This window comes from Cebus imitator, unplaced genomic scaffold (assembly GCF_001604975.1).
Source record: "Cebus imitator isolate Cc_AM_T3 unplaced genomic scaffold, Cebus_imitator-1.0 Scaffold140, whole genome shotgun sequence".
Lineage (NCBI taxonomy): Eukaryota > Metazoa > Chordata > Mammalia > Primates > Cebidae > Cebus > Cebus imitator.
In genome coordinates, this window is record NW_016107455.1 from 1,188,180 (window position 1) to 1,199,716 (window position 11,537).

At 41.4% G+C, this 11,537-nt stretch overlaps 1 protein-coding gene across 1 annotated transcript in view; it reads left to right on the plus strand.

The window, feature by feature from the left end:
- TAOK1 (TAO kinase 1) overlaps window positions 1–11,537 on the plus strand; it is a 180,549-nt gene that overhangs the window by 146,905 nt on the left and 22,107 nt on the right. Inside the window, exons 14-16 of the mRNA XM_037743274.1 lie at window positions 266–502; window positions 3,180–3,308; window positions 7,404–7,607. Coding sequence (XP_037599202.1) covers window positions 266–502; window positions 3,180–3,308; window positions 7,404–7,607 — 570 coding nt within the window. The remainder of the gene's footprint in view (window positions 1–265; window positions 503–3,179; window positions 3,309–7,403; window positions 7,608–11,537) is intronic.

The following is an 11,537-nucleotide window of genomic DNA, read 5'->3' on the forward strand; positions in this document are numbered from 1 at the left end:
GTGCCATTGCACTCCAGCCTGGGTAACAAGAGCAAAACTCCGTCTCAAAAAATAAATAAATAAAATTTTTAAAAAATAAATAAAAATAAAAATAAATGTTAGAACCAGTCTGCCTATTTCTTTAAAAGACTTGTTGGAAATTTCCTTGGAATCTGCTAATATTGAGATATTTTACACTATTGTAGTTAATATAGAATGGTCTAAAATGTTTTTTGAAGAAGAATGTCTTATTTTCTTTTTTTCCTTCCATTATTTGTATGTCTAGGTAACAAGGCAAATGCAAGAACATGAGCAGGACTCTGAGCTTAGAGAACAAATGTCTGGCTATAAGCGAATGAGGCGACAACATCAAAAACAACTGATGACTCTGGAAAATAAGCTAAAGGCTGAGATGGATGAACATCGCCTCAGATTAGACAAAGATCTTGAAACTCAGCGTAACAATTTTGCTGCAGAAATGGAGAAACTTATCAAGAAACACCAGGCAGCTATGGAGAAAGAGGTGGCTTATTCAGTATTATTAATTCGCTTATTTTAGGTTTTGAATGTCTCAGAATTAACCAACATGGCAATTTGATGTTAGAGTATCTGTTCCCAGGAACTAAGCAATTTGGGGAAAAGGAGAAGCATTTATGTGACTTATATAAAGCTTTCTGTAAAAAAAAAAAAAAGCTTTCTGTAAATTGATATCACAAAAAAAGGTGGCACCTGTGTGTTTTTTCTCTCACTAATTTTGTGTGTGCATCATTTAAAACAAATCAGTCCTAAAACTAATTATTCATTGTAGTAGTCCATTTTATAGTTTTTGTAATAGTCAACAAAATTTTGAGTATGAAAAATTGATGTGTTTTACTGTCAAATACTAGGTCAGGGAACTAATAAGATATGGAAGGAATCATTTCCTGATTCCTGATAGTTTTATAGTGTCGCAGTAGGTAAGTTACTCAGTTATTTTAAGCTTTTCATTTCCTGGTTATCTGAGGAGTTTGCTAAATCTATCATTAGGTGATTTAGATCTCAAAAAGTCATTATTCTGTTTTTTGTATTTTTTTGAAACCACCCTTGAATTTCTGTCAGCATTTTAATAAGAGAATGATTGAAGATTACTGTAATATATAGAGACAATGTTGGAGATTATAAATTATGAAAGATTCAGATTAAGATTGAGTTTCATTTGATTATTGACTAATAGTTGTCATTATTTTACATGATAAAAGCTTTTTTTTTAGGATTTTTATTATGTGAAACCTTTTCTTCTAATGTTTTTGGTGTTCCATTGTTTTCACTTTTTTTGATAGCCATGTTTGTCGAGTAAAATGTAGACTTCTCAGTAAATTCACAACATGTCATTAAAATATGTCCTGGTAGTCTGCAGTGAGGCATTATTTATCATAGCTACCCTGTTCTCCCTTTTCACAAAAAAGGAATCATTCTCATAGTAGTAGGGACTTTGGCAAAATAATTGATGGTAGAAATAAATATTTAATTTTGAAATAATTAGATAAAACAATGTACAGATATTTCAAATCCTCTGGACATTGGATTTTTTTTTTTTTGAGATGGAGTCTCCCTCTGTGGCCCGGGCTGAAGTGCAGTGGCGCAGTTTTGGCTCACTGCAACCTCCACCTTCCAAGTTCAAATGATTCTCCTTCCTCAGCCTCCTGAGTAGCTGGGACTATAAGTGTGTGCCACCATGCCTGTCTGATTTTTGTGTTATTTTTATTTTAGTAGAGATGGGGTTTTACCATGTTGATCAGGCTGGTCTCAAACCCCTGACATCAGGTGACCTGCCTGCTTCGGCCTCCCAAAGTGCTGGGATTAAAAGCACGAGCCACCACACCTGGCTGATATTATTTTTAATAGCTTAGGAAGAGGCAATACTAACATATTTAGGAAAACAATTTCTGAAGCAGATGTGCAATGTGATTACAAATTTGTTTTAAAACTATATAACCAAGATGGGCACAGTGGCTCACACCTCTAATCCCACTACTTTGGGAGGCCAAGGTGAGAAGATTACTTGACCCCAGGAGTTCAAGACCAGCCTGGGCAACATAGGAAGACTCTGTTTCCGCAAAAAAATAAAAAAAAATAGCTGAGCATAGTGGCATATGCCTGTAGTTCCAGCTACTCAGGAGGCTGAGGTAGGAGGACCACTTGACTCCAGGAGGCTGCTGCAGCGAGCCATGATTGTACCACTGCACTCCAGCCTGGGTGACGGTGAAACCCTGTAACATATCTTTTGAGACAGGGACTCGCCATGTTACCCAGCTGGCCTTGTTACCCAGCTGGCCTTGAACTCCTGAGTTCAGGTGATCCTCCTGCCTCGGCCTCCCAAAGTGTTGGGATTACAGGCATGAGCCAACCATGCCTACTTAATTATATACATGCATATTTACATATGCATACAAACACACACACACACACACATATATATTTGAGACATGTACATTTATAGAAAAAATTAGAGGCTGGGTGTAGTGGATCACCTGAGGTCAGGAGTTTGAGACCAGGCTGGCCAACATGGTGAAATCTTGTCTCTACTGAAAATACAAAAAATTAGCTGGGTGTGGTGACACACCCCTGTAGTCTCAGCTACTTGGGAGTCTGAGGCAGGAGAATCACTTGAACCTGGGAGATGGAGGTGGCAGTGAGCCAAGATCATGCCACTGCACTACAGTCTGGGTGACAGAGCAAGACTCTGTCTCAAAAATAATAATAATAAAAGAAAACATTAGAAAAGATAACGCACCAAAATGTTTACATCAGTTATCTCTAGATACTAAAATTATGTAAGTTTTTTCTTGTTTTTCTGTATTTTGTAAATGTTCTACAATGAACATATATTGCATATAGAATCAGAAATAAAATATAGCATTTGTTTTGTTGCATTGAGGGTTGGGAGGAGGGTATACTTCTGTTCAATGAAATAAGAAGTTGAAAACATTTTTGACCCTGTAAGAGATCAACATTTCAAAGATGAATTTCATCTTACTGATTCTATGAAGTTCAAATAAGGATGCCAAGTAGCACATGTTTATAATTTGGTTCAATCTTTTATTTTGATGTTTCTAGTGATTTTTTGTTCTTACGGAAAAATGGTATTCTTAGTGATGTATATTAAACTGCTGCTTTAACTCTATCTACCTAATTTGATTCATTTTTTAAATTTCATATAGGCTAAAGTGATGTCCAATGAAGAGAAAAAATTTCAGCAACATATTCAGGCCCAACAGAAGAAGGAACTGAATAGTTTTCTAGAGTCCCAGAAAAGAGAGTATAAACTTCGAAAAGAGCAGCTTAAAGAGGTACTTATGTCGTTAAAGTTTTCAAGCAAATTATCTGCTTATTAATTACATCCAATGGTGATTAACTCATAGAACCATTAGGATAAAATTATCTTTTGTTGTTTGTGGCCACTAAATGGGTATTAGTTTAAATGATGACATTGATTATAATCTTACCCTTAACTGAGTTATTTAGTTGAGTAAGATCTAAAATGAATCATTTCCTGCAAATATACTTTATGTTTTTATTTTTTATATGTATTTTTTGAGACAGTCTTGTTCTGTTCCACGGCTGGACTGCAGTGGCACAATCATAGCTCACTGCAGCTTCGACCTCCCATGCTCAAAGCAGTCCTGCCTTAGCCTCCCGAGTAGCTGGGCCACAGGCACACACCACCACTCCTGGCTAATTATTAAATTTATTTTTTGTAGAGACAGGATCTTGCCATGTTGCCAAGGCTGGTCTCAAACTCCTGGCTCAAGCAGTGTGCCCATGTTAGCTTCCTAAAGTGCTGGGATTATAGGCATAAGCCACCGCACCTAATCACATTTATTACTTTAAAAGTAAACAGTAATATCTTACTTTTGGATCAGAACATTATAATTGTTCTTATGTCAGTTTATATGTAGAATAAGAGTAAGTGGGATATTTGCTTATCAGTTTTTTTTGAAGTAGAATATGCTGATTCTTTCTTTGTGACTACAGGGTTTCATATTGGCCCTTTCTTTTGCTGCCTTTTTATGTTGTAGAGACAAGTCTCACTCTGTCGAACAGACTAGAGTGCAGTGGCGCGATCTTGGCTAATCTTGGTTCACTGCAACTCATCCCCCACATCAATACAGGTGTGTGCCACCATGCCTGGCTAATTTATATGTATATATTTTTAGTAGAGATGGAGTTTCAACATGTTAGCCAGGCTGGTCTCAAACTCCTGACCTCAGGCAATCCACCCACCTCAGCCTCCCAAAGTGCTGGGATTACAGGCATGAGCCACCACGACTGGCTTTTGTGCTACCCTACCCACCCCTTTTTTTTTTTTTTGAGATGGATTCTTACTCTGTCGCTCAGGCTCGGGTGCAGTGGTGCAATCTCAGCTCACTGCCACCTCTGCCGCCGAGGTTCAAGCAGTTCTCCTGCCTCAGCCTCCTGAGTAGCTGGGATTTCAGGCACCTGCCACTGCTCCTGGCTAATTTTTGTATTTTTAATAGCGGTAGAGTTTCACCATATTGACCTCATGATCCACCCACCTTGGCCTCCCATAGTGCTGGGATTACAGGTATGAACCACTGTGCCCAGCCAACAGCTTCTTAAAGAGGATCATTATTCAAGATGGTCATCAGGACAAAAAAATGATACGTCTTTTAATCTATCCCTGCGTCTTACAGGCTGATTGAAATTTTTGGTCCCTCCATATAATTAGCACATTGTGATACATCAGTTGATTTTGATAAAATAAGTATAATCTACTAGATACTAATGCTTTTTGTGTGTATAGGAATTTACCTTATAATCAGATATGTACGTCTTGTGTATATATTGGTGGCACGAAGACTTGCTCTATACAAAACTCACTCTGCCAAGTGAGCTTCATTGACAAGATTTTTCCAACACTAAAGGGTATAACTTCTAATAAATTCCCATGACTATAATTCCAAAGCCAATGATTCTCAGTAGAAAGGAAGGGACATATCAGAGTCTTGGTGGTGAAAGTTCCCTGACAGAAAATTTTGAAAAAGATACCCAGGTATGGCCAGGTGCAGTGGCTCACACCTGTAACCCCAGCACTTTGGGAGGCCAAGGAGGGTGGATCACTTGAGGTCAGGAGTTCAAAACCAGCCTGCCCAACATGGCAAAAATCCCGTCTCTACTAAAAAATAAAAATTGGCATGGTGGCACACACCTGTAATTCCAGCTACACGAGAGGGTGAGGCAGGATAATTGCTATAAACTGGGAGGTGGATGTTGCAGTGAACTGAGATTGTGCCACTGCACTGCAGCCTGAGTTCAAAGCAAGAGTCTGTCTCAAAAAGAAAAAGATAACCAGGTATAATACTCTACACATGTGCCCATGTTATTCCTTTCTCTTTCCATAGTGTGCATACACATAAACTTTTAAGTACTAATTTATGTGCCTTTTATTTGTATGCGTTTGTATATTTTATTAACTAAAGGGAAAGACCATGAGGTCATCTAGTAGTCTCTGAAAAATGATCCTATACCTAAGAAAGATGCACTATTTATGTTCTGAGCAATGTTGATGGTTTTTTGTTTTGCTTTTTGAAACAGGGTTTTGCTCTGTCACCTAGGCTGGAGTACTGTGGCACACACACACTGTTCATTGCAGCCTTGACCTCCCAGGCTGAAGCAGTCATCCCACCTCAGCCTTCCAAGTAGTGGGAACCACAGACGCACATCACCATGCCCAGCTAATTTTGTAATTTATTTTTTTGTAGAAACAGTGTTGCCATATTCCCCAAACTGGTCTCAAACTGGCTCAAGCAGTCCTCCAGCCTTGGCCTCCCAGAGTGCTAGGATTACAGACAGATGTGAACCACCATGCCTGGCCATAGAATGCTAATACTAGTATATTTTTTATCTAAAAAGTATCAAGGCCAGAGTGGTGGGTGGCTCATGCTTTTAATCCCAGCACTTTGGGAGGCTGAGGTGGGAGGATTGCTTGAGACTGGGAGTTCAAGACCAGCCTGGGCAACATGGTGAGACACTATCTCTACAAAAAAACAAAAAATTAGCCAGGCACGGTGGCACACACCTACGGTCTGAGCTACTCAGTAGTCTGAGGTGGGAAGATCACTCAAACCTGGGAGGTCCATGCTGCAGTGAGCCGAATTCATGCCAATGCATTCCAGCCTAGGTCACAGAGCAAAATTCTGTCTTAAAAATTCTAGAGTTTGCTTTGTTGAGTATATCACCAGTTTTTTCACATTGCTTAATATAAATGCATTTTTATTGAGATAGTTTGTGAGTTGGTATTTAAACAATGTAAAATCATGAGTTTTGATTTGTTCAGTCGTTATTAATCCTGAAAATTAAATACCATTCATAAAGTAGGTTTCTATTCTCCCGTGATTTTATTTTCCATTTAATTTCCAGTTTGAGTCCTTCCATAATTTTACCAAAAATGAAGGTTGTCAAAAACCAAGAAGTGAGATACTTAACTTTATTTTTGCCCTAGTTCATGCATGATTTTTACCTGAAAGCACTATCTTCTGTCTCTTTTTGGGAAGGTTTTAAAGAAGGATATGTTTTACTTTATTAACCAGTCATCGTGTCGAAGTTAGGAACCATCAGAAATGTAGCTGTGCAGAGATAAAAGTTACACATGTTTTCTGGTGTATATATCTCTTTATTTTCCGATTTAGTGGGTAACTCGAAAAAGATGTAAATACTACCTGCCTTCTAGAGGTCATTGCCCTGCGTGAGCATTAGAGAAGAAATACACTTAAGAACTTTTATTTAAAATTTACCAATACAAAATGATAACATCCACATAGGTAATTTTTATGGCTGTTTTTTTTTTTTTTTTTAGATGGAGTTTCACTCTGTCGCCCATGCTGGAGTGCAGTGGCGTGATCTTGGCTCACTGCAACGTCTGTCTCCTGGGTTCAAGCGATTCTCCTGCCTCAGCCTCCCAAGTAGCTGGGACTATAGGCGCCTGCCACCACGCCTAGCTAATTTTTTTTGTATTTTAATGGAGACAGGGTTTCACCATGTTGGCCATGCTGGTCTCAAACTCCTGACCTCAGGTAACCCACCCACCTCAGCCTCCCAACGTGCTGGGATTACAGGCGTGAGCCACCGCACCTGTCCTCTCTGTTTTTTGCGACATAGTGTCACTGGAGTGCAGTAGTGCAATCTCGGCTCACTGCAACCTCTGCCTCCTGAGCTTAAGCGATTCTCCTGCCTCAGCCTCCTGAGTAGCTGGGACTACAGGTACACACCACTACACCCAGCTAATTTTGTATTTTAGTAGAGATGGGGTTTCGCCATGTTTGCTAGGCTGGTCTCAAACTCGTGACCTCAGGTGAGATCAATAAGCCACCGTGCTCAGCCCTATTTTTGTGTATTTTTCACTGAGTTGTTTTTTATATTGCCAGGAGCTAAATGAAAACCAGAGTACCCCCAAAAAAGAAAAACAAGAGTGGCTTTCAAAGCAGAAGGAGAATATACAGCATTTCCAAGCAGAGGAAGAAGCTAACCTTCTTCGACGTCAGAGACAATACCTAGAGCTGGAATGCCGTCGCTTCAAGAGAAGAATGTTGCTTGGGCGTCATAACTTAGAGCAGGACCTTGTCAGGGAGGTAAGTTTGAATGATGAGAAATTTTAAATCCTGTATCTAAATAATCTTTCCTGAAAATACTCCAATCCCATTCTAGTCTCAGGGACTTTGCATTTATACTTGCCTCTGTCTGAATCATTCTTCCCCAGATATTGACATAGATTGTTTGCTCCCTGTATGCTTTTACTCAGATGTCATTTCCTCAGAATCTCTTTCTTAACCACCAACTTTGTTTTTTTTTTTTTTTTTTAGACAGAGTCTTGCTATATTGCCAAGGCTGGAGTGCAGTGGCACCATCTTGGCTCACTGCAACCTCCGCCTCCTGGGTTTAAGTAATTCTTGTGCCTCAGCCTCCCAAGTAGCTAGGATTACAGGTGTGCACCACCACACTCAGCTAAGTTTTGTATTTTTAGTAGAGATGGGCTTTCGCCATGTTGGCCAGGCTGGTCTTGAACTCTTGGCCTCATGTGGTCTGCACACCTCAGCCTCCTGAAGTGCTAGGATTACAGATGTGAGCTGCCATGCCCAGCCTTAACCAACTAACTAATACATTCTTCTTCCTTCTTGAAATATTGTTCTTTGCAGCTGGGTGCGGTAACTAATCCTAACACTTTGGGAGGCCAAGACAGGCAGATCACTTGATCCTAGGAGCTTGAGACCAGCCAGGGCAACATGACGAATCCCTATCTCTACAAAAAATATATATGTACAAAAAAATTAGCTGGGTACAGTGGTGTGCACCTGTAGTCCCAACTACCTGGGAGACTGAGACATGAATATTGCCTGAGCCCAGGAGGTTGAGGCTACAGTGAGCCATGATCATGCCACTGCACTCCAGCCTGGGCTACAGAGCAAGACCCTGTCTCAAACAGACAGCTAACTAACTAAATACATATATTGTTCTTTGCGTATCTCTTTCTCACATGAACATGTGTGTGTTCACAAAAGCATGTGTTTCTTCAGGGTAGGGAAGTTGTCTCCCAGCTTCTGATTCATAGTAGGCATTCAATAAATATTTATTAACTAATCCACAACTGAAAAATGAAAAATATTGATTTTATTTTTATCTTTATTTTTTATTTTTTTGAGAGAGTTTGCTCTTTTGCCCAGGGTCAAGTGCAGTGGCAGGATCTTGGCTCACTGCAACCTCTGCCTCTTAGGTTCAAGCCATTTTCCTGCCTCAGACTCCCAAGTAGCTGGGACTACAGACATGTGCCACCATGCCCAGCTAATTTTTTTTCTTTTTGAGTTGGAGTTTTGCTCTTGTTGCCCAGGCTGGAGTGCAATGGTGTCATCTTGGCTCACCGCAACGTCTGCCTCCCGGGTTCAGATCAAGCAGTTCTCCTGCCTCAGCCTCCTGAGTAACGGGGATTATAGGCATGCACCACCACACCTGGCTAATTTTGTATTTTTATTAGAGACGGGGTTTCTCCTATGTTGGTCAGGCTGGTCTCGAACTCCCGACCTCAGGTGATCCACCCACCTCAGCCTCCCAAAGTGCTGGGATTAAAAGGCTTGATCCGCCGGGCACGGTGGCTCACGCCTGTAATCCCAGCACTTTGGGAGGCCGAGGCGGGTGGATCACGAGGTCAAGAGATCGAGACCACCCTGGTCAACACGGTGAAACCCCATCTCTACTAAAACTACAAAAAATTAGCTGGGCATGGTGGCGCGTGCCTGTAATCCCAGCTACTCAGGAGGCTGAGGCAGGAGAATTGCCTGAACCCAGGAGGCGGAGGTTGCAGCGAGCCGAGATCACGCCATTGCACTCCAGCCTGGGTAACAAGAGCGAAACTCCGTCTCAAAAAAAAAAAAAAGTCTTGATCCACCTTGCTAGACCTAATATTTGTATTTTTAGTAGAGATGGGGTTTCACCATGTTGACCAGACTGGTCTCGAACTCCTGACCTCAAGTGATTTGCCTGCCTCGGCCTCCCAAAGTGCTGGAATTACAGGCATGAGCCACCACACCCAGCCCAAAATTTTTTTTTTAAATTGGCTGGAGCCAGGCGCAGTGGATGTGCCTGTAGTCCCAGCTATTCAGGAGTCTGAGGCAGGAGGATCTCTTTAGTCCAGGAGTTCTGGGCTGCAGTGCGCTGTGCCGATTGGGTGTCCGCACTAAGTTCGGCATCAATATGGTGACCTCCTGGGAGCAGGGGACCACCAGGTTGCCTAAGGAGGGGTGAACCGGCCCAGGTCGAAAACAGAGCAGGTCAAAACTCCCGTGCTGATCAGTAGTGGGATTGTGCCTGTGAATAGCCACTGCACTCCAGCCTGGGCAACATAGCAAGACCCCATCTCTATTTTTTTTTTTATAAAAAAAAGAAAAAAGAAAAAAAATCGCCTGGACATGGTGGCACTTACCTGTTGTCCCTATTACTCAGGAGGCTGAGGCAGGAGGATTGCTTGAGCCCAGGAGCTCTTGGCTACAGTGAGGTATGATTGTACCACTGTACTCCAATCTTTGTGACAGAGTGAGACCCTGTCTCTAAAAATGAAAATTAAAAATCTGGCCGGGTACAGTGGCTCATGCCTATAATTCCAGAACTTTAGGAGTCCGAGACAAGTGGAACACTTGGGGTCATGAGTTTGAGACAAGCCTGGCCAACATGGTGAAACCTCATCTTTACTAGAAATACAAAAATTAGCCAGGCATGGTAGTGCTTGCCTGTAATCCCAGCTATTTCGGAGGCTGAGGCAGAAAAATCACTTGAAACCAGAAGGCGGAGGTTGCAGTGAGTCAAGATGGCACCATTGCACTCCAGCCTGGACAACAGAGTGACACTTGGTCTCAAAAAAACATCTTTTATTTACTGATTTGATTCTGGATATGTGTGTGTTATGTTATTTGTTTATTTTTTTTATTTTTTGAGTCGGAGTTTTGCTCTTGTTACCCAGGCTAGAGTGCAATGGCGCAATCTCGGCTCACCGCAACCTCCGCCTCCTGGGTTCAGGCAATTCTCCTGCCTCAGCTTCCTGAGTAGCTGGGATTACAGGCACGCGCCACCAGGCCCAGCTGATTTTTTGTATTTTTAGTAGAGACGGGGTTTCACCGTGTTGACCAGGATGGTCTCGATCTCTTGACTTCGTGATCCACCCGCCTCGGCCTCCCAAAGTGCTGGGATTACAGGCGTGAACCACCGCGCCTGGCTATATTATTTAATTAATTAAATTAAAATAAAGAAAGCCAGTTATATGCCTAAAACATATATTGTTGTTCAGTTTTTAAAACTGTATGTTTTTGTATAATAAACTAATCAGAATAAACTTGGGGAAGGTTGAGAAGCACATGCACCAAACTGTTGGCCTCTGGGGAGAGAGTTTGCAAAGGCAAAAGGAGCAAGATTTTTACATTGTAGATGTTAAGTGTTTACTTGTTTCCAATATGAAACAAAAATTTAAGAATCTATTTAAAAACATTTTAGACCCCTGTGAGGTCTAAAGTAAAGGAATAACATTTATTGTGTACCATGTGTTATGTATTATTCTGAGAACTTTCTGGTTTTTGACTCATTTCATCTTCACATTAAATCTGTACAATAGCTATCTTATATGCACTTGAGAAATGATGAAACTGAAGCACAATTAGTTTAACTGAGAGACTCATTGCTCACAAGTAGCAGAGCCAGAATTTAGAAAACAGGCAGCACAGCTCTCTAGTGTCCATGTTCTTAATCACTGCACTAACCAGAGTAGACTGCATGTAAAAGAATTGAATAGAATAGACTGGGTGCAGTGGCTCACGCCTGTAATCCCAGCATTTGGGGAGGCCGAGGTGGGCGGATCACAAGGTCAAGAGATCAAGACCATCCTGGCCAACATGGTGAAACCCTGTCTCTACTAAAAATACAAAAAAAAAATTAGCTGGGTGTGGTGGTGCGCACCTGTAGTCCCAGCTACTCGGGCGGCTGAAGCAGGAGAAGTGCTTGAACCTGGGAGGCGGAGGTTGCAG